This window comes from Engraulis encrasicolus, chromosome 11 (assembly GCF_034702125.1).
Source record: "Engraulis encrasicolus isolate BLACKSEA-1 chromosome 11, IST_EnEncr_1.0, whole genome shotgun sequence".
In the NCBI taxonomy this organism is placed as follows: Eukaryota; Metazoa; Chordata; class Actinopteri; order Clupeiformes; family Engraulidae; genus Engraulis; species Engraulis encrasicolus.
Window position 1 is genome coordinate 32,336,514 of NC_085867.1, and position 23,475 is coordinate 32,359,988.

At 45.4% G+C, this 23,475-nt stretch overlaps 1 protein-coding gene and 1 long non-coding RNA gene across 2 annotated transcripts in view; both read right to left on the bottom strand.

Annotated features, from left to right (window-relative positions):
• Positions 1 to 5,028: 5,028 nt before the first annotated feature.
• Positions 5,029 to 9,210, bottom strand: LOC134458275 (uncharacterized). The gene is made up of 2 exons (XR_010036553.1): positions 9,112 to 9,210; positions 5,029 to 8,414 (listed from the first exon to the last, which is right to left on the bottom strand). It is a non-coding gene; the product is annotated as an uncharacterized LOC134458275 (long non-coding RNA).
• A 42-nt stretch (positions 9,211 to 9,252) lies between these two features.
• Positions 9,253 to 23,475, bottom strand: part of prrc2b (proline-rich coiled-coil 2B) — a gene marked incomplete at its 3' end in the record, with an annotated part of 59,813 nt that continues 45,590 nt past the window's right edge. The window contains exons 19-30 of the mRNA XM_063210494.1: positions 23,057 to 23,201; positions 22,544 to 22,620; positions 19,714 to 20,028; positions 17,978 to 18,064; positions 17,531 to 17,723; positions 17,138 to 17,235; positions 11,802 to 11,929; positions 11,188 to 11,428; positions 10,495 to 10,662; positions 10,134 to 10,201; positions 9,848 to 9,932; positions 9,253 to 9,429 (exon numbers count right to left, since the gene is read on the bottom strand). Coding sequence (XP_063066564.1) covers positions 9,253 to 9,429; positions 9,848 to 9,932; positions 10,134 to 10,201; positions 10,495 to 10,662; positions 11,188 to 11,428; positions 11,802 to 11,929; positions 17,138 to 17,235; positions 17,531 to 17,723; positions 17,978 to 18,064; positions 19,714 to 20,028; positions 22,544 to 22,620; positions 23,057 to 23,201 — 1,782 coding nt within the window. The remainder of the gene's footprint in view (positions 9,430 to 9,847; positions 9,933 to 10,133; positions 10,202 to 10,494; positions 10,663 to 11,187; positions 11,429 to 11,801; positions 11,930 to 17,137; positions 17,236 to 17,530; positions 17,724 to 17,977; positions 18,065 to 19,713; positions 20,029 to 22,543; positions 22,621 to 23,056; positions 23,202 to 23,475) is intronic.

Consider the following 23,475-nt stretch of genomic DNA (forward strand, 5'->3'; position numbering starts at 1 on the left):
GCTAAGTACTCCGAGCTGACTGCTGAGTGCCGGGAGGTGGGCTGGAAGACTACCATCTACCCAGTGGAGGTCGGATGCTGAGGCTTCATGGGATTGTCAACCATACGCCTCCTGAAGGACGTGGGAGTCACCGGAGGAAGGCTAAGGAAGGCAACAAAGGAACTGGCGGAGGAGGCGGAGAAAGGGAGCTTTTGGCTCTGGCTGCGGAGGAAGGACAGAACCTGGGGGAACAACACCTAACCCCAAGACAACAGTTGCAGGGAACAACACCTTTCAGCTGCAGGGGGTGACAGGGAGACGTCCCTGTCAATGCTCCGCCACACGCAAGACGTTTCAGGATTAAAGGAGCGAAACGTTGATGAGCGGTGGTTCCTGACTGACGACCCTGCAGCTGACCCATGGGCACCGGAGGAGGTGCGACAGGCAGCAATGCCAAGCAGGAATTAACATCTTCCTGTACAATCCTGTTTGCAAGCAGAATAGTGGACACACAACCTCAACCAAAACCAAATTCCACTCTGCTGCACCCCTAGGGGTGCCTGCACCACAGGTTAAGAATCACTACATGATTAGGATTACCTCAAATCTGTGTTTATTGTAGCATCACAACTTTTCCATTAATGCTACACATGCATGACAAAAGAAAAATGTTTAAAAAAAAACATAGATAGGCCTACTGACAAATTGAACAAACTACACAAAACACATTACAGTGTATGCAGCCAAAAACTGTGATGTCACTCAGTTACATTTTTAGAAATTTCAGTCTTCACTCTGAAGCGTAATCTGTTCTATAGACCAGGGGTGCGGGACCTTTTTCATTCGAAGAGCCACTTAAAATTGTATTAAGTGCTTCAAGGGCCGTACTATGAACACAAACCAGGATTTCCCCATGCACTTTACGGCCTACATTGAAGGTGGTCACCTTTACAACAGACCCCAACTTCACTAGGTCCCCTGAACATAGAAATGAATTGTATTGCAAATGTAATTTCCAAGATTGCTTTACAAACCATTCATATTTCATGTGAAACTGCATAACATTACATTAGGTTCCCCACCCCTGCTATAGAAGATCATCAAAGACAGCTTGGTGGCCAGCATGGAGGCCTATTGCTTTAAAGACTAAAAGATTTAAAGACTCAAAAAAACTTTACTGTCTAACATGTTGCCATGATAGAACGTTGTATTTGATTGTGTGTGTGTGTGTGTGTGTGGTTTGGGTCTTGAGTATGCATTGCATAGTATGGAATAAAGGATTTTCTATTAACTGTCTTTTTGGCCAAAGGCACTGTGTATCATCTGGATGCATCTGAAAACCAGGATGGAGTGGGTGGGGGCGGGGGAGGGAGGGAGGGAACCAGGAGGATGGAGAAGGTGGGGGTGGGGGTGGGGGAGAGAGGTATCCAGGAGGATGGAGTGGGAGGGGGTGGGGGAGAGAGGGACCCAGGAGGATGGAGTGGGAGGGGGTGGGGGAGAGAGGGACCCAGGAGGATGGAGTGGGTGGGGGTGGGGGGTGGGGGAGGGAGGGAACCAGGAGGATGGAGAAGGTGGGGGTGGGGGTGGGGGTGGGGGTGGGGGAGAGAGGGATCCAGGAGGATGGAGTGGGAGGGGGTGGGGGAGAGAGGGACCCAGGAGGATGGAGTGGCTGGGGGTGGGGGGTGGGGGAGAGAGGGACCCAGGAGGATAGAGAAGGTGGGGGTGGGGGAGAGAGGGATCCAGTAGGATGGAGTTCACCAGGCGCAGGACATCTCGGAGGCGGCGTCGCTGTTGCGTCGGGTGCGTATGGGGGACCAGCCGTACTCAGACTGGGCATCGTCGGCCAGATGGGAGCGGCCCCAGCGAGCGGACTGACGCTGGCCCTGCTTCCCCTTCCAGGAGCGGGGCTTAGGGTTCATCTGTGGATGGAGACATGAAAACACAGTATGCTGCGTCTGTCACCGAGATCATTTCTCCACTTTAAATTGATAGTTATGGGGGGCGCTGATTAGTCAAAAGTGAAAAACTGCATACCGGTAATTGTGACAAGATATTGAAAAATCTGTTTTGTTCAGTACAGTTGGTAGACATCTTATCTTTAATTCCTAGCTTGTAATTATGACACCGTCTATGTAATTTAATCACAAAATTTGACCCCAGCCAGGACATCTTAATCTGGCCCTGAAACTGCTTGTGTGTGAGTGGGCCTGCTCATTAATCCACCAGTTTTTTTCTCACAACAGTTAGCCTACTGTAGGAACTGAAAGTGTGATTGTTGTGTATTGTGTTAACTGCAAGTCCCAAGATGCTTTGTGTGTTCGATTGGCAGAGATGCTTTTGTATTGTATCCGAAGACACTTGGGTAATTTGGGGAGTCTGGGAAATGAAGAAGTAAAGTATTGTCTTTTCAGTTCGAGCTCGTATGTTTGTGAGTTATTCCAGTAAGAACCCATTCTTGAAATTACTTGGTTTTACACTACTGTAAACATTGAACATGCATGCAGAGCGTCCATGTCTTCCTCACCTGCACAAACACAGACGTGTTCATGTGAAGAGTGTCCACTCTCTCAGTCAGATGGCTCAGCCAGTCCATGTGCTCACAAATAGACTGTTTCAGGTCTTTGGCAGAGTTCTGAAAAGAGTGACACTGTTAGTCTGCAAAAAAAACATCTATTATTAATAATGGATACCCAGTTTGCCTCTGTCTGCACTATATGGCTGTTCAACTTAAAATATATTTTGACATTCACAAGTTTTATACCAGTTTTGCTCAAAATACTGTGATTGTGATGGCATTGCAATGCAGTTAAAGCATCAATAAGTGCTGCATACCCTTTTAAGTGTTGAATGTGACACTGCCATGCCAATAAAGCTAGGTTATGCCACAGTACAGAAGCCAACAGAGGCTATTCCCTCACTTAATGACCACACAAAAAATACATCAGAGGACGATAGATTTAAATAGATAATTTCAGTAGGCCTGGATGTGATTGCACTTGGAAGGAGATCCCACTCTGTCTTTTCCGTTTCAGCTGCTTTTACCGTAGGCCTATACCAAAACATTTCAGCAGATGTCCTAAATTCAGATAGGAGGTTTTAGACCCACCCCGGAGAAGTTCTCTTTCAGATCTAGGACAGAGAGGCGGATGTGTTCCAACTTGTCGATTTGTTCTTTGAGTCGATCATCCAGCTCCTGCATCATCATCAGCCCTTCATTCGGCTTGCCATTTTTAGACGACATCCTGCAAAAACGTAGGCTAATCACAAACTCTTGATTTCAAAAAGGAAAATACTTAAATGCTATGCCTACGAGTAATAAAGAATTCAAGCAGTGCCCCCTATTTATTCCTCCAGATTACTCCATTGTTCAAAAGCAACACGATTTAGCCTACTTTGTAACCGCGTCATGTAACCAATTGAAGCTTTGAAACACCGAAGAATGTGGAGACATATTACATTTGAAACACGAGCTCTTCTCAGATGTTGTCAAACTTGCCCCCTATTAGCTTTGTAGCTTTAAAAGTTAAGTTTTCATGCACCACCGACGACTGGGATAGAGATGTCATAAAGCAGGAAAATCAAGCCCTGTCCCAAAAGACAAATTACTGTAGGCTTGATTTACAGCCGCTGTAAACCACGCTGAAAATTCGATAACTTTGTAAACCAAGCTGTTGACTAGCTTTCCCCCCCCCCTAAAAAATGTTGAGTGACCAATCCCTTTCGTGCAAAACTAGAGATGCAAGAACCGATATCAATACCGAATAATTCATGGCCAAACTATCTTACCTTTACTTTCCGTAGACAAGACAGCGTATTCTTGCTGTCCACCTTTTGCAGGGTGGTCTGTCTCCTCTCTGTTGAGGAACGCATGGAATTCTGTTGTGTGATGACGTCACCACTCACCCGGAGGCTCCTTTTCTGTTGTAGGTGTGGGATGGATGTAAAGCATTTTCCACTGACTAGTGGAATGAATTTTCTATGCATTGACGTGTTTATTTCGGGAAAAAAGTGTGATCTCACGTGTGTCTTAGAATATATTTACGAGATTACGACCCTAAAGGTAGCCTACTTCCATGCCAAAGGGGACATTTGCATTTATGTCTTGTAGGCCTGTTTTTGTTTGTTTGTTTGTTTGTTTGTGTCAAGAGTAACCCTAGTCTGCTGATGCCATGATGGAACAAATAAAATGTAGGCCTATATAAATAACTAGATTGCATTTCCGCAGAGACATAATGCTATTAGTATGCTTGCGTCTTGTGCACTGTGGGTATGTGTGTGTGTGTGTGTGTGTCTGTCTGTCTCTCAGAGAGAGATAGAGAAATGTGTGTGCGTGTGTGTAGGTGCGAGCATGTATGGGGATATTTCAGGTGCCTTTCAGCCATGGATGGGAAGGAGAGGTAAGGGTGGGTTTTGAACTTGCAACCCTCTGACAGACCAACACCCTACCCATTTGGCCAGTGTTTCTCAACCAGAGTGCGGTTGCACCCCCTCAGGCGTCAGGACCACTCTGTAAATATCCTGGAGTGGCCCAGCTAGAGCCCAGACTTGAATCCGATTGAACATCTCCGGAGAGATCTGAAAATGGCTGTGCACAGACGTCCCCCATCCGACCTGATAGAGCTTGAGAGGAACTGCAAAGAAGAATGAGCAGAACTACCTAAAGATAGGTTTGCCAAGCCTGTGGCATCATATCAAGAAAGATTTGAGGCTAGTTGCTGCCAAAGGTGGTTCTACGAAGTATTGTGAATATTTAGCTGTGAATATTTATGTAAATATGATTTTTGTTTTTTAGTTTTAATAATTTTTCAAAAACTCAAGAAATCTTTTTTTTCCACATGGTCATGCTGGGGTATTTATGTTACATTTCGAGGACAGAGATTAATTTAATAGAATTTGGAATAAGGCTATGATGTAATAAAATGTGGAAAAAGTTTAGCGCTGTGAATACTTTCCGGATGCACTATATGTACCTTCCGCCCCCACTCCCAGCACATAAAGGACTCAAAAGATGCCAACATGAAAGACCAAAACATGAACAGGTACAATAACTTCTCTTAGAAAGCAAAACCTGCTTTATTTTTTTCTCTCAATGAGATCTTTAACAAGAAAAAGGGCAAATATGGTCACATATTTGAAAGGATAAACAACAATAAGGGATAAATAGGCTTGTAAGGACCAGCTTTAGAGGAAAACACTGGTCCTTTTAAACAAAAATTAAATAAGTAAAAGAACAAAAGAAAAACAAAAAAAGCATCAACAATAAAATATTCATAGCTGGCCCTTTAAATACAAGTCTCTACACAGACAAGCAGAAAGGGCAGAAGTGTGTGTGTGTATGTGTGTCAGTACATAGATGACGGAGCGAGCCCCTATGGACACAGGTCCAAGTGCTGAGGCATTGTGTGTGTATGTGTGTTACACCCACACCTGGCCAGGTGTAGGGGCCTCAAGATCCTTCATTCCACTGAAACCAACCAATTACAGAAGGCGTGACTCATATCCAGCAAAAAAAAAAAAAAAAAACCTCGACAAATGATACACAAGCAGTCCACCCTGCTGGAACAAAAAGGTAACATTTTGAACAAACACCCATGTCATTATTCATTTTTTGTTTGTTTTTCCATCATCTTCTATTCATTTCATACTTGAGTGATACAGAACGGAACCAAGCTCGTGTGTGTATGGTCAAGTTAATTCCTGGTGGAGAATATCATAAGACCAGGAACGTACGGTAGAAAGAAAAGAAAAAAGAAAAAAGATGCTTGTAGTGTATGGAACAGAAGACCGGAGCAGCACTGTAGAAACGCATGTAATGTACTGTATGCCCAACCTTACTAACCCGCCCTAAATGACCAGAAATAACAGACGCACCTCTACAGAAGTCTTCACAGAGACATGGCCAATACCACTGGCCCTCGTAACATGCAACAAGCCTCTGCAACGGCTGGTGTGTGGTAGACTGCGGGTAACATACGTGTGTGTGTGTGTGTGTGTGTGTGTGTGTGAGTGAGAGAACGAGGGAGTGAGGATGGAAGAAAGTGTGTGGCAGAGTGAGAGTTGAAGAGAGGAAGGTTTGGGTCTCCTCTATTGTGTGTCTGGGAGGTGTCGTTCTGCATTTGGACCCTGATTGTGTTAACAGGTAGGTCGTGGTTATTGCTTGCAGCACCCCTTGGTACTTTGTTCTGGAGTGTTCACCGGGAGCTAAGCAACGCAACACACACCTAGTTAAACCATACCCTAACAACAGCTGAGTTGAATAACAACACAAAACAAAAACTACAGCCCAGTGTGGAGTAAAAAAAAGAAACAAAAAAGGGATGTTGCCAACAGCAACATCGAAAGAAACCTGGGTGGTTTGTGAGTTTGTGTTTTTCTTTTCTTTATGGGACAGAAGAGTGCAGATACTTGGGAGTTCAGATGTGTGGAAACCGATACGACCAAAAAACAATGTAGCAATATTGAGCAATCATCAGCTGGGGATCAGTCCATCTGGAAACACCTTCCTCTCTCTCCTCATCCTCCTCTCTCCTCATCATCTCACCCTGTGGCAGATGTGAGCCCAACATCCCACCCCATCACCCCCCCATCCACATCCCACAAGCTTGGCTTGTCCCGACAACACATACCAAGGCAACACATTGTCCACAGACTTCAAATAACACAAGGCCTTCCAAAAAAAACAAAAAACCCAAAAATAATTAAAAGGTTACACGCTTTACTGGCCCATTCCAAGACATTTGCCATTTCATCAAAATGCACACACACGCCGCATCGCCAGAGAAGCTTCAAGAGGCAACACATCTGCTTTTTTTTCCTTTTTCTTTTTTTTTAAACAGCAAACTCGGCTTCTGTTTTACACAACACGCAAGAGAAAGAACAGCATTTTCTGTTTGTTTGTTTAAAAAAAAAAAAAAGAAACACATTTTCCTGTTCTCGTTTTATGCTCCGAGCAGTCTTGTCTCTACGGAAACGCAGAAAAGTGATGGCGGGGCGTGCTCGAGTAGTCGATTAGTCTGCCCCGGGTCATGCGCTCCCACGTGTAATACACAGAATAATGTCCTCAAATTTGGTTTCGAAGGATTTTTTTTATTGAATAAAAGGTGTCCTTTAATAGAGCAAGTAGGTGTTTTGATTATTTAAAAAGTAAAGAAAAAAGAAAGAGATAGAGAAAGAGGGTTAAAACTCCATTCACTGTAACCAGTAAAAATGTCAAAAGGAGGAGGGAAAAAAAAAAAATTCATCATGACAGACACGGTGCCACGTAGGAGTCCCGTTGCCACGGCCACCAGAGGTGACGATGACTGTGGTGGTGGTGGATGTTAGTGACGCGGTGGCGTGTTGTGGCATGGCGTGCGGCGTTTTTTTCCCCAGCAAATTCTCTGGCACCAGTGGCAGTCTCCACACCCCGAGAGAGCTGCGACGGGCGGGCGGGCGCTCTCGTTTTGGCAAAGGCCTGGAGAAGATGAGGATGAACGCAGATGTGGAGAGGGGGCAGCAGACAGACAGACGTGTCTCTCTCTCGCTCTACCCCCCTCCCTCTGCTCCTTCACGCTTTGATGGAGAGCAATGTAGAAAACGAACGTGATTTGTTTTTCCTTTTTTTTCCTCTGCATTTCTCCTTTTGTCTTGCTCAACATTATTCTTCTCTTGAAATGGTATTTTTTTGTTAAATGTTAATAAATAAAAGATGGATTCTTGAGGAGTCTGCTTAGAAATGTCCCAAACTATCGTGTCTATGCATTTATATATATTTATATAATATGTATACATTTATGTATATATATTTTTTTATATCTCTATATATGTGGTGTTCAGCAATAGTATCCGATTCCATACTTTTTTTGTCTGTTTTTTTTTTCATTCTCCACTCTTCTTCTTTACCCGGAGTTGGTCTGTTAGTCCATTGGAGGCAGCCTGTTGACTGACAGGCGATGCAGGATGACCCAGAAGAGGGTGATGGAGGAGGAGGAGGAAGAGGAGGAGGGCTGGGGGATAAGGGGACCATCAGACACAGAAGGGAGGGAACCGGCTCAGCTGAGGTGATGGGTGGGGAAGAGGCAGGTCGATCACCCTTGGGATGGTAGCCCCAAGGATGTAGGTGGGGGTTCGCTGAGTGGGTAAGTGTGTGTGTGTGTGTGTGTGTTGGGAGGGGGTCTTCTGTGTTGTAGCAGATGACCCTGGTAGATAACCCCCATGGGTGTAGTTGGTGGGTGCCCGTCTGGCTGTGTAAGTGTGTGGCAGGGTTAGGGGTTATGGGGGGGGGTTCCCCTCTTCTCTGAGGTGTTTTAGGCCTTCCCCTCCTCTAGCTTGGCAGCCTGCGGCTTGATGGCTCCGGTGCGGGTGGGTTTGGGCTCGGCCATCTTGGAGGACAGCACTGCTGATGGAGACGACTTGCCCTCCACCACGACCGGCCGTCCATCTCTCAGGGGCTTATTCTGGAGAGGGACAAAAGCACACACACAAACAAACACACACACACACACACGCACACAGGAAAGGTATGCATAAGAATGTGTTTGTCAAGACTGAATTTAGATCTAGCTGAAAAGTCATTGTGGAAAGAGGATTTCTTTGCAGTTGGTTCAAATAAGATCTTTAGGATTAGATTCAAATTAGAACAGACCAACACACAGACTAAAGTTGGGACTTGATCTGTTGACATGTTCTACATAAAATGGTCTGAAATGGGCCACTTAGCAAAAAAAAAATCAATATATAACAAAAATATCTTTTAAAAAGTCTTTTAAATACACAGAAAAATAACAATAGAACACCAACGTAACATATTACCAATACACCAAGAAATACATAATCAAAACAAACACAACAACTAAAAGAGAGTATAGAAAGTGCATTGAAAGAGGGGGAGAAGAGGAGAAGAAGAGATTTGTCTGAGTGACAGGGGTGGAAGAATTGTTTCATTTAGCTTAATGCCACTACAGCCTGGTAGATTTGAAGCTTTACTTCTTGAGCAGATTGTATTGTATTAACATTGTTAGGAATGCATTGGGTTTAAATCATTGAAAAAAAGAAAAGAAAAAAAAACACACATCACATGGCTAAAAAAACAAACACACAAACAAACGAACAAACAAACAAATAAATGAGTAGAATGGCGAGGGGTGGATTTACCTATCCAGAGAGGGGCTGGCTCACCTTCGTGCCATCCTCTGGGCCCTTGGTGGCAGCGGCCGCCTCGGGGGGGAGGGGGGCGGAGGGGGGGCTAGCGTGGCCGTGTGGGGGGTGGGCATGTTGGGGGTGTTGGGGGTGGGGGTGGGCGTGTTGGGGGTGGGGCTCGCGGCCAGGGCTGGGGTACGGAGGGGAGCGGACGATGACTGGCTTGCTGACGCTAGTGGGCATGACGCTGGGTCTCTGGATGGGGGTGGGGAAGGGGCCGGTGGTGGGCGGCCGCATGTGCATCACCATGCTGCCCTGTGGGGTGGGCACCTGCTGGGGAGAGAGAGAGAGAGAGAGAGAGAGAGAGAGAGAGAGAGAGAGAGAGAGAGAGAGAGAGAGAGAGAGAGAAGGGGGCAGAGATGGTGGGGGTGAGCTGTGTGGTCAATACAGGCATTTGTAGGCAATTCTTCATTTACACAGTTCACTTCACTTTGGTCAGGTGTGAGTAAATGGAATGGTAAATGGACTGCACTTAAACTGTTTACAGTATAACAGTATAGCGTCTTGAGTTTGTGTGTATGGTGGGCTGTATGGTGGGTGTAGTGGCTTGAATCGTGTGTGTGTGTGTGTGTGTGTGTGTGTGTGTGTGTGTGTGTGTGTGTGTGTGTGTGTGTGTGTGTGTGTGTGTGTGTGTGTGTGTGTGTGTGTGTGTGTGTGTGTGTGTGTGTGTGTGTGTGTGCCACGTGATTACCTGTTGGGTGTAGTGAGTGGGGAGGGGGCCCACAGCAGGAGCTCCTGGTCCTGATGGTTTGCCACTGGGGCTGGCTGATCCAGGCCTGCAAATATACAACACACAGCATTGAGTCAATGGAACTACTGCACTTGAATGTATAAGGCCAACCTGAAGCTCCTAAACGCGAACGTGCATGCACACAGACCAAATGTACGGGCAAGCACACACGGGCACACAGACACAGATACACGGGCACGCACACACAGACACAGATACAAGGGCACGCACACAGACACTCACTCACCTGTAGGAGCCGGGGATGCCTGGAGAGTGATTGGGCTTATCAGCAAACTGGAAACCCTTCATGTCCGCCTGAGGAGGAAGAGCAAGAGGAAGAAAAGGAGGAGGAAGAGGAAGCAGGAGGAGGAAGAGGAAGAAGAGGAGGAGGAGAAGGAGGAAGAAGAGGAGGAGGAGAAAAGGAGAAGAAGAAGGAGGAGGAGGAGGAGGAAGAGCACAAGGAGAATAGCAGTGGTTAAGAAAACAGTCTACAAAAACGCACAACGCTCCATTCACATGTATTCATTAGAATGTTTATCCCTCTTTACGCACGCATGCACGCACGCACGCCAGAGCCCTGGATTTGTGTTAGTGACGAGTTCCCTCACCTCTCTGCTCTGCGTCATGACGGGGGGCTGGGAGCCGGGGGGCATCATGCGTCGGGGCCCCCCCACCGACAGGTTCTGGCCCTGCTGCAGCTGGATGGACTGGGGCAGGATCAGGTGCTGCTGGGCTGAGCCGTAACGCAGCTGGGAACCAGGCAGCGGCATCGTCACCTGGGAGGGACACAATACGAGATTAATGCACCGGTCACAATATATTAAACATCTACAAACAAGCATGATCATACATTCATACAGTAAGAAGAGGGGATGTCTGCGCTTCAGCCTTGGTGGTGCTCACCGTCGAAGACAGCAGTATAAAGACAAGCTGGGCTACTTCACAGTGACTAGACCCAGAGATGACTGGAGCACTCAGCAACTTTTTTAGAGGTTTTTTATTATTTTGGTCACAAAATGACTGGCGCAGGTGCGCCGAAACGTCAGTCATTTTGTGCACCAAAATAATAAAAAACCTCTAAAAAAGTTGCTGAGTGCTCCAGTCATCCCTGGGTCTAGTCACTGTGAAGCAGCCCAGCTTGTCTTTATTCATACAGTAAGGTATACATTGCAATGCAGGGGCATTGTCACCAAGTACGATCAGGCAACAGCAATGCGATCAGGCGTCAGAACATTCATAACTGTACCAAAAAAATGTCCGTTTAATCATGGGTTTATATAATACACATCATGTGTATATACCTGTATGAGTTGGGAGTCCATGAGCGTGGAGGTGCCCATGCCGGGCCCCTGGCTCATCTGGCCGTCGTAGACCAGCTGCTGGCTGCCGTTGATGGGCTGGTAGTGGGAGCCGGACTGGGGCTTGACCATGTCGGAGGGCTGCATGCCGGGGAAGGCCGAGTAGGGTCCCTTGAGGGGCGCGCCGCCTGACAGCACCATGGGGCTCGGCTGAGACAGGTTGGGGTGCATGTACACCTGCGACCTGGGGAGTCACAGAATGCAACAATGCGCATTAGTGATACAGGCGCTGGACCAAACAAGACAATAAATAATAAATGTCCGCAACACTTGTGCTGTGCTTTGCCCCTGATGAAAGGGCGTCTGAAATGTTGTGCCATTATATATTCAGTAGCATAGAGCAGTGTTGCAAACATTTATAATTTCTTCTGAATGAAAGAATGCTGCAAGAGTATTTGACATGGTGTAAAGTTTTTTTTTAAAACTTTTTTTTAAATTTACAATTTGATAATTGAAAAGTGTCCTACACCTATAATGAGGATAAATAAATAGTAGAGCATCTATGACAGGAGAAAATAAGTGATGGAGGCAGCAGCGGTAGCGTGCTGGTACGGTACCTGAAGGGAGGCATGGAGTTGAACATCTCCTGGGACTGGGAGACGGGGAGTCCCCCGCGGAGCCCCAGCTGGGCCTGGGCCTGCAGGGACGTGTGCAGCGAGATGGGGATCTGCTGAGCAGCCGCCGCCTGCAAACGCAGGGAGGGACACATTAGTAATCAGGAATAATTACAGTAGCGTTTTGGAGAGCGCGCACATCCAGATAAAACAGGTGCTGGACTTAAACACGATGAAACACGAAAAGAAAGAAGGTCCGCACACTGTTGCTGCTCCCAGTTTATTAAACACAACGTTTCGACCAGTCTGGTCTTCGTCACACCTACACCTGACGAAGACCAGACTGGTCGAAACGTTGTGTTTAATAAACTGGGAGCAGCAACAGTGTGCGGACCTTCTTTCTCTTCTAATGAGTAATACTTATCTAATTACATTGCATTAGACAGAGTGGGACACACTTTCAATACACACACTCAGGGCTCTAAATTAACACACGCCAACCCGCCAAACACGGGTGAAAATTAATTTTGGCCGGTAGAAAAAAATATCTACCCGCCCATTTGGCTAGTAGCGCCCGAGTAGCCTACAGTGTGAACGGTAAACGGCGGCTTGTATGACAACGATACGGCAAGATTTCCTACATTACCCATAAACACTCCCGTCATGACCCCACCCCACTGTGAGCTTTCCGAAGCAGCAGCCACTTCATGCTGCTGTTGCGCGCGCCAGGACAGAACACATTTCAGAGCTCTTGTGCGCTCACACTACTGTATTTTGACAGGCAACTCTCCCCTGCTCCTGTCGCTTTCACTCCACCACTTTTAACGTCACTATTAGGCCTACTGTTACTATTAGCATTCACCGACACTGACACACCTTGCTCTAACAGGCTGCGTTTTTAAGCTGCGAGGACCTGACCGAAGAGTTTCAAAAACAGGAGTGTTGTGGAACGAAATTGCGACAAGGGCAGAGGAGGAGAACGGGCTGTCAGAGTAGTGTGAGCGTAGCTGTCAGTTGTCGTCTGAAATGTTTTAAGTCCTGGCGCAACTAAGTTGGAAAGCCCACGCCATCGGAAAGAAGGGCAGACCTTATGCCCGTGCGAGTAGGCTACGTGCGCTACGTACGCTATGGAAATAACAAAGGAAGCTAACTTTTCCGTGATATTATTTGCTTTTAGTTAAACATAGCGTAGGCTTCTTGTTATTTTGTTGCGCATGGTAGAGAAGAGCTCCTGGAGGAAATAATGGTGCCTATAGCGTCATATTGTAGGCCTAGGCCACATAAACACACAGCACACACGACATCATATCCATTATTGCACAACGTGTGTGCGCGTGTGTGTGTGTGTTGACCTCTCCTCTCCTCCTCTTCCTCTCATCTCTTCTCATTCCTTGGAGCGAGAGGTTTTGTAGTGTTTGGCTGTGTGTTTGGTTTAAAGGTCTGTTGGGTCATTCCACGCCAAATCAACAAGTGCCCGCGCACTTAGGTCTCAAAAAATTCTGAAAATATTACCAAGTGTACCCATGGTACTTAAGAGAAACACTGTGAATTTATTTGAATGTAAGATGTATACTCTCCGTGTTACAGCCAATTTTACTGGGGGAGGGGGGTGCCCATTTTGTTCACACTCTTTTTTTTGTCAAAGTTCACAAGCCCCTAGCTCAATAACTAAACCATGTAGGAGGCTCAAATTTGGCATGCTGGTACATAGATAGGAATAGTTTGTTGCTAAACTGTCAGTTTTGGTCTGTATGATTGTGCATTGTCATAGCATTCCCTCAAAGATGATACAAATTGTACTGGAGTTTTTGGCTGTGCTCTGTTTAGGCCTTCAGAAGACATATTTGTGCCCAACATAGCCTCTTGATTTTTTTTCCCTTGTAGAGACAAGTAGGAACACTCTCATAAAAAGCTATAAATAGAAAGGAAACCCCATCAGTGTTTGAAAAGAAGACCTCACAAGTCTGACAAATCATTGTGGGTGTCATTTTCAGAGCTCCAGAACCCCTTGTGGGATTGTCCACAGATTTTTATTTTATTTTTTTCTTCATTCTCCATGAATTCTTCTTTTTAAAAATGCCAATGAGACTTGTCTTATGTGATGTTTTCTTTTTTAATTTCCAACCTGAACATGGGCACCATGCACATTGAGAGCAATATGTTTTCTATGCGTTTCTTCCGCTGCCATCTGCTGGTCAAAAAAAGTAACAACATGACTCCTTGTGCCTTGTGCCATGTCTCTTTTGGTGTGCGAACCTGCTCCCACATTGAACGCTCCTGAACTCATTGAAATTAAAAGGGATACCTGCACCCCTGCACAAGGACTCTCGGGTGATCATGTCTGGGCAAAATTTGCATTTGATTATTTAGTCTTTACATTAAATGTTATAGAAAACATGTTGCTCTCTTTTTGCATTTTGCCCATGTTCAGGGTGGAAATTAAAAACGAAAACATCACATAAGACAAGTCTCATTGGCATTTTTAAAAAGAAGACTTCATGGAGAATGAAGAAAAATATATTAAAAAAAATCTGTGGACAATCCCACAAGGTGTTCTGGTGCTCTGAAAATGACACCCAAAATGATTTGTCAGACTTGTGAGGTCTTCTGGTCAAACACTGATGGGGTTTCCTTTCTATTTATAGATTTTTATGGGAGTGTTTCTACTTGTATCTACAAGGGGAAAAAATCACGAGGCTATGTTGGGCACAAATATGTCTTCTGAAGGCCTAAACAGAGCACAGCCAAAAACTCCAGTACAATTTGTATCATCTTTGAGGGAATGCTATGACGATGCAGGATCATACAGACCAAAACTGACAGTTTAGCAACAAACTATTCCTATCTATGTATCTATGTATATATGAGCTTCCTACATGGTTTAGTTATTGAGCTAGGGGCTTGTGAACTTTGACAAAAAAAAGAGTGTGAACAAAATGGGCACCCCCCTCCCACAGTAAAATTGGCTGTAACACGGAGAGTATACATCTTACATTCAAATAAATTTACAGTGTTTCTCTTAAGTACCATGGGTACACTTGGTAATATTTTCAGAATTTTTTGAGACCTAAGTGCGCGGGCACTTGTTGATTTGGCGTGGAATGACCCTGTTGTGTGTGTGGCTTGTGTGATGTGATTCATTGTTTTCAGAGGTAAAAATAAGAATAAGAAGTTAAAAAAGTATATATAATATGCTTATTATAGACCTAGTATGTAGGCCTATAGTGTTTATGTGTTGTGGACATTTGAATAAAATAACCATAATAATAATAATAATAATAATAATAATAATAATAATAATGGAAAAAAAACACAACTAGCCTAACGCATAGCCTATTTTGGCAAGATTAAAAAATGGCTAGTTGAAGTCCTGTTTGGCTGGTAAGAAAAAAGGTCTACTAGCCAAATTGGCTGGTGGTGGAAAAAGTTAATTTAGAGCCCTGAACACATTACATGAGATACACTAACAGACACGCGTAGTACAGTACATACAATACATTAGACAGAGGGAGGCATATACACGCATTACAGTATTTCCATGCAGATTTGAATCTAGTCTGTCTAGTGTACAGTGCCCTCCATAATTATTGGCACCCCTGGTTGAGATGTGTTAAAAGCCTTAAAATAAATTCAGTGTTTATTGCAGAAGAATACTGTCACACTGAAAATTGTAGGAAAATGTAGCCTTCAACTCAAATGAATTGTAAGAAAATAAAAAAATCCCTGACTGAAAAATAATTATTTTTCATTAAATCACCTGTTCCACAATTATTGGCACCCTTAACAATTCTCAGGAAATAAATATAATTGAAGCATTTCTGTCATTTCTACAGTAGTTTACAAAGTTTACCAGAGTATGTAGGAACATTTAATTAGTAATTCATCACTTCCTGTTTCCCTGGGGTATAAATATGACGTGACACCGAGGCCATTTCTCTTATCCACTCTTAAACATGGGAAAGACAAAGGAACACAGCATACAAGTGAGGCAGATGTGCGTCGACCTTCACAGGTCAGGCAGAGGCTACAAGAAGATTGCCACTCAACTGCAGCTGCTCATATCCACTGTGAGAGGAATAATTAAGAAGTTCAAAACAACTGGAACAGTGGTAAACAAGCCTGGACGAGGACCCAAGTTTATTTTGCCACCACGCAGTGAGGAGGATGGTAAGAGAAATCAAAAGATCTCCAAAGCTCACTGTTACAGAATTACAACACATGGTAGCATCCTGGGGTCACAAAGTCTCCAAATCAACCATCAGGCGCTGTCTACACGCCAACAAGCTGTTTGGGAGGCATGCACGGAGAAAACCTTTCCTCACTCACAATCATAAACGCAAGCGTCTGGAGTTCGCCAAGCGGTATTGGGGCTTCAACTGGGACCGTGTGCTTTGGTCAGATGAGACCAAGATTGAGCTTTTTGGCAACAAACACTCTAAGTGGGTCTGGCGTACCACGAAAGATGCGCATGCTGAAAAGCACCTCATACCCACTGTGAAGTATGGGGGTGGGTCAGTGATGCTGTGGGGCTGTTTCGCTTCCAAAGGCCCTGGGAACCTTGTTAGGGTGCATGGCATCATGAATGCTTTGAAATACCAGGACATTTTAAATCAAAATTTGTTGCCCTCTGCCCGAAAGCTGAAGCTGGGTCGTCACTGGGTCTTTCAGCAAGACAATGACCCTAAACATATGGCCACATCTACACAGAAATGGTTCACCAGACACAAAATCAAGCTCCTCCCATGGCCATCTCAGTCCCCTGACCTCAACCCCATTGAGAACCTGTGGGGTGAGCTGAAGAGGAGAGTACAGAGGAGAGGACCCAGGTCTCTGGATGATTTAGAGAGATTCTGCAAAGAGGAATGGCTGAAGATCCCTCTTTCTGTCTTTTTCCATCTTGTGAAACATTATAGGAGAAGATTAGGTGCTGTTTTGTTGGCAAAAGGGGGTTGTACAAAATATTAACACCAGGGGTGCTAATAATTGTGACACACATTATTTGATGTCAAATAATTATTCCTTTATGTGGGATTTTTTCCCCACTGAATAAATGCACTTGTATTGAAGGTTGGATTTTTCTCTTTTTTTCCATTAAGGTCCCATATTATTTAGAAAAAAAATAAAATAATTGGAAGCTAAAAAACACATCTCAACCAGGGGTGCCAATAATTATGGAGGGCACTGTATGTTGATCCCATTGGAAATTCAACCAGAGGCAAGTGCAATACACATACTAACACTATTTGAAACAATATTCTGAACCCCATTTGTGGTGTGCGTGCGTGCGCGCGTGCGATGGAGGTGGAGCTGGTGTCGGGAGGTGCTGGGTGGGTACCAACCTGCTGGTAGCTCTGCTGCTGGGTCATGGTTGGGGGTACGAGGCGAGGCTGGCTGGGGAAGACATGGCCGTCCAGGTACAGGGGAGCAATGTGGTTACCTACACACACACACACGCACGCACGCACGCACGCGCACACACACACACACACACACACACACAGAGAAGGACACAAAGAGTTTAATAACACTGCATGCATGTAGTTTCCATAGTATCTTTAACTTAATGTGACTACTAGAGTTGTCTGTACTATTATATGCTGAAGGCTTAAATCTAAATAAATCACCATTAAAGGTGTAGAAAAAAAAACACAGGGCCATCATCGATCATGCAACAGTAGGATGCTACTGTTGGAACTAGGAACTAGGGAGCATTAGGTGGCGAATCAATGTACCTTGCATGGAGACGGAGGGTGCGACGGAGGCCACGGGCATGGGGGGCATGCTGACCCCCCCGAAGGAGCTGTAGCTGACGCCGCTGGAGGAGCCCACGCTGCAGGCGGGCTGGGCCCCTGACCCCGGGCCCCCTGGGGAGCCTTGCTCCGGGATCGACTGGGAGTTCTCCCACGCCTTACGTGCAGACTCCATCTGAAAAACATCACCACATTACATTAGAGATCACCCAACTGGAGCTTTTACCCAGCAGAGGGTATTGGTTACTGTTTCTGGGGCAGTTTGGGGTTACGTGCCTTGCTCAAGAAGAAATGGACTGTTCAGACTGTGTCTGAATTTAGGCATGCACCACCACATGCATCACTTAGATGAGCATACAATCATACGCTGCAGAAAGGTGTGTCTGTCTGTGTGTGTGCGTGTGCGTGTGAGAGAGAGAGAGAACCAACCTTGAGTGTGAGGTCTGCACTGGGGAAGGAGATGGGGTTGAGGTTGATGCCAGGTTGCAGGTGGTCTCGGCGCAGCATGGGGATAGACTGTCAGGAAGCAAGGACAACAAACACATTAGACTTCACTGGCTTCATACACACCAGGGGTGTCAAACTCATTTCGGTTCAGGGGGCACATGCAGTCAGTTAGGTCTCAAGGTGGCTGGACCAGTAACGTAATAGCAAAATACAGTCATATTGGAATTGCTGTCAAACGACAGCTGTCTGAGATTGGATGGCTACAAAAACAATTATTCCGTTTCAACAGTCAATATACACTGATGATCAAAACGTATATTTTTGGCCAACATTTATGTTTATTTATTTTAGAGTTCATCAATTTTATTTTAGGCCATGAGGTGCAGTTCCATCAGGGTTGCCAGATGTGACTGAGTATTTCCAGCCCAATAAATGCTCAAAAATGCCTGGAGGCACTAAATCAATACGTAATTAAAACATTTTAAAAATGTATATGGCAATTCTACAAAATACCCCGTCCAAATAGTTGGGTGGGAAAACACCCAATCTGGCAACCCAGACCACGCAGTCCCCTGGCTCAGTGTGCAGCAGTCCGATGGCGGATCCAAGTGGTCAGCCTATTCCTACACCCTAAAAACGCTAAATTTCCCTTCCCTTTTGCTAAAAGACCAGTCTCGATGTGTTTTCACGGTCAACAACACAGGTAGTGTGATCGCCTGCTTTGACTTGGACTACAAGACGCAGCCTCTAGTGCCCGAGGCTGCATGACAAGCAGTCCATGATGGCTAACAAAAGGCTGTTGTTCAATTTCTACAGCTGAAACAAAATACGACACTTAATATAAATCATTAACCTCTCAGAATCAAAGCCACGTTTTAACTAGGCAATCGTAGTTTTACGACAACATCTAGGCTAACTAGACAACTGCTCCGTGGACTTCAGTTGAATCGAGGACAGCGCATTGCGAACGCACAACTCTGCCGTGACAAACTTAGGACTGTTACAATCTTATCATCACAGCCAATTAAAATAGAAATTGCTTTGGGTGTTGGGTTTCAAATGTGATGTGTGTGGTAGGCTCCGTCATGCCGCAGCTGGCGCTTACCTTATTAGCTGCTAGATGATAGTTGACAAAATCAAATAAGCCTGACGTGTTTTCGTAGCCTACCGTCTGTCTCCTATATCCATACACGTCTTTGGAATGGTTTCGCTGGAATGATTTAGTCCAGGCGTTAATTCATTGCATTTATCATAATAGGCTAATTCTTAGACTACTGAGTGTGACAGCAAAACTTCTGGTGTAACAGCGCCATTACTTCGGACGCGCCGTTACTCAGCTGATGCTGGAAAGGCTCTCATGCCAAGGTGCATGGTGTGTACGGCTATCCACCCAGAAAACACTGTCTTTTTAAAATTCGGTAGGGCCTAATTTTCAACACTTTTTAACGCGGTAAGGGTGCCAGCTTCGGACATGCTGTTACTCAACTGATTAGCCACATGTTCACACTCAATTCCAAAGCGTATTCCCGACACTTAAATCCACTAATTTCTGATAACACCGTCTGTTGACATTTAAAGGGTTATTGTCACCGTAGACATTTTTTGGCGCAGTAACCGTGACAGCTCTAGTGTCCTAGTCCTAGTCTATCTACTGTACTGCAAGTTTTTGTCTCATACACGTGTGTGTGTGCGCGTGCGTGTAACTCTCCACCACTCACGTTGGCGGCGAGGGCGTCCTGCAGCTTGGTGACGGGGTTGGAGACGGGCACGGGCGCGGAGCCCGGCGGCAGGCTGAAGTCTGAGTCTTTGGCGCTGACGCCGAACTCGATGGGCGGCACGGGCACAGGCAGGACGTTGTCCACGTGCAGGTCCACCACGCCGTTGACGGGGGTGATGGGGCCGCCGCCGCCCTCCAGGCGCTCCCGCTCCCGCTCCACCGCCTCCGAGCCCTTGCGGTGCTTTAGCGAGCGCTCGTTGCCGATCGGACCCGGCACCTTGTGCTCTTTGCTCTGCTCTGGGCCCGCGTCAGAGTCCTGGTGGGAAGAAGGACAAGTGGGGAGGAGAGGAGAGGACATGGAATTAGAAACAGAGATCCAGAGAGTTTAAGAAGGACAAAAAGGTCACCCACACAGGGGCGTAGCACCAAATTTGGGGCCCTAGGAACAACCTCTTCCATGGGCCCCCCTACACACACCCCAACCTACACACACCCCAACCTACCCAAACCCTCTACACCCCCCACCCCCCACGCGCGTGCGCGCCTACCTCCTGATATTGTCATCCTTCTTGCCTTCCTCAGAATACCCCTCTATGCTTTCCTCTCCTTCACTTGAATCATTCTCATCTTCAATTATATGACATAATAGACATACTAAAAATATAAAATGTCTTAATCTTTCACATTTCCAGTTATGAAAAGTAGGCTATCATATTCATAGGGATGACATTTAATCACTTCATCACTATGGTGTGAGGGGGAGGAGAGAGACTGATAAATCTCTTTTCACAATGCTTCCAGCCTACTGTTTCGTGCACTATGGACACACGAGACATTGATATGTTGAACTGTACTTTCTTCAATGTGCATCGCTGAACAGAAACACACGCGCTCGCTCGCGCACACATTCTTTCACTTGCACTGCCCCGCACGCACGTCACGTTTGTCCGTATCAGTGTTTGGGAGAGCAAGGAAAAGAGAATCAGCTGAGCCTAGGCTACTGGTAGAAGCTGACTTCGAAATGTCGCTTAAAACCTGCGGTAAAGCAGAGTAGCCTAAATAGAACAAAAGTATCGCTGTTTGGATTTGATGTCGCTCAACCTTTGAAAGTCAGGGCACCCCGAACCTAATTAGGCTATAGCCTAGGCTATTTTTTTCTTTGAAATCATTATTTATTAGGCTACTACGTATACTTTCAGATTTAAATGGGCCAGTAACTATTATCTTGTAATTTTCATGAGCACTCAATGCAGATAGGCTACCTATTCAGCACGGAGGTAGGCTACTCTGCCTCTTTTCTTGTGCTATGCAAACAGGCTCTCTTGCGCTTTGCGCAGATTAGAATGGCGTCAGCATCATTCAAAACGCAGACTGGTGCCCCGTCAAAATCTCGTCATTATTTTACCACACTTCAGCTATAACTGGCGTTGTCAGATGGTCAGAGACATGGCCAAGTAACCAGAGCTTTGAGACCGCAAAATAAAAGCAGAATGAAGGTTCAAGACTGACAGCTGTTCGCACCGCCACCTTGACATTGGCAACTGATGAATATGACGTCGACTAATATCGACAGAATCAATCTGCAAATTTGATGACCAGGGCGGGCAGCATTGCACCCGGTTGAGAAACTGCTTTTCTTCAAGACTAGGATATTAGCTAAAATAGGCTCACCTTCTCTCAAGTTCACACCATTTGCACCTGCTGCGACAGGGGGCATCTTCACGTTCGTGACATTTTCTGAAATTGGGTGGGATTCATTTTACAAATAGGCTTTGCTATCATTTGGATATTTGAACCAACATCGACCCATGTTGGTCTTTTGGGACACTTGTTATAGGCCTATCAAAGACAAATATGGGTTCACAATGATAGCCAACAAAATGAGATTATTTTTTTCATTTGACATCGGCTATCACAGAAGGCCACACGGAATGGGAATGGGATAGTTAGGTATCCTACATTCTAGGCTGTAATTTTGACATTTGGGCTCACCTTTCTTGCAAGAAATCAGCTGCAGTTGCTTTCCTTCATTTTGTTTCCCCTGTCTCTCTTGCCTTTCTATTCTTTTTGTGAAAGCCTGGTTTTTTAGAAGTCTTTCATTGCTAACCGGCTGCTGCGTTTAATGCCTAATAATGACGTGAGTGAGTGTTGATTCCGGATATTGTACAATCAAAAGTCCGCGAGAGGGCGGACTAAACCAATGCGTGATAATGGGGGTGTCTGATATAGAATATAGCCGATTTGCAGGCTAGTATATCCAATTCAACAGATGTATTTCCAGAGAACATTGGAATTACATAAATTACCAACATGTATTGACATTATTTTTAAAATAATGTTTAAAAAAATGAAAGAAGAAAAATATTTTCCATGGGAGGGCCCCCGGTGGGCCCCCCAAGTGGTCTGGGCTCTAAGAATGAGTCAGGGTTTTCCCCCCCTGTTCCACGCCGCTGCACCCACACTACAAACGCAGACATAGGAAGAAAAAGCGCAACTTCTGCAAAGTTTATGTCATCCACCTGGACATGGGTCAAAGACGTGCAAAATGGTATTGCCATTCGCTGTAACGGATGACTTCTGCTGACTGTAACTGTAAAAAACATGACTTTTTATTTATTTATTGTTACAGGGAATTCATGAAAGCCTCGGCTGTCATCCATTCACTTGAAACAATTTAAAAATCATGTTTTTTTGCAGTTACAGTCGGCGGAAGCTGTCCCCAACACTAAATGACAAAGACGTCTTTGACTCACATGCACAAAGCACATCACAGCTTTTTCACTCCATACATACACAAAACACAAAAGTAGAGAAAATAAACGTGACTGTACCTCTGAGTTGGGCTCGCTGCCCGTGTAGGACACCTGCTTGGTCCAGGAGTCTCCACCAGATGACTGCACAGTAAGGGCTGCAAATGAGAGGAGAAGTGAATGAACATTCAACTGCATTCCCATACAGTTCCATCTGCCTGCTGTATTTGAATGCCATCACAATCTGTTGCATCACTGCAGTGCACTCCCTTCAACAAAGTGATCTATGATAGAAAAACTAAACATTGATGGTGTGTGTGTGTGTGTGTGTGTGTGTGTGTGTGTGTGTGTGTGTGTGTGTGTGTGTGTGTGTGTGTGTGTGTGTGTGTGTGTGTGTGTGTGTGTGTGTGTGTGTGTGTGTGTGTGTGTGTGTGTGTGGTAAGGACCGAAACATTTCAGCCGATTTATGCATGAAAATATTTTAAGAAATCTGTCTATTTTTATAAAATCCTTCAGCTTCAGTCTGTTCTAAACCCTACTTGGGAATGATGCGCAACGACCCATAAATGAGCTTGTTAGTGCTGTGCGGCTGACCTGAGCTGTTGCTCTCCCAGATCTCGGTGCCCAGGTTGCTGGTGGACAGCGCCTCCTCTGGCTGCTCCATGGAGAGGCCGCTGGTCTTCTTGGCGAAGCGCGGGGGCATCTTGGAGGGCATCGCCCTGCTGCTCTTCACACCCACCTGTCAATCAACACACACACTGTCAACATCTGCACAGCACACAACGTGGATATTCTGTTATATATTCAACGTGGATTACCTGCTCATTTTAGACCAAAGGGTATTTTTTAACCCTTTAAGACACAGCCCCTGTTATAAATGAGCTCTTACCATAATGGCAATGACCAAGTCGTAATGTATTACTAAACGCCCTGTGTACAGTCATAAAGGTGGAGTACTATGCTACTAAAGTTTATTCATTGACTATAAAATTGTTCTAGTGGTGGAACAGTGT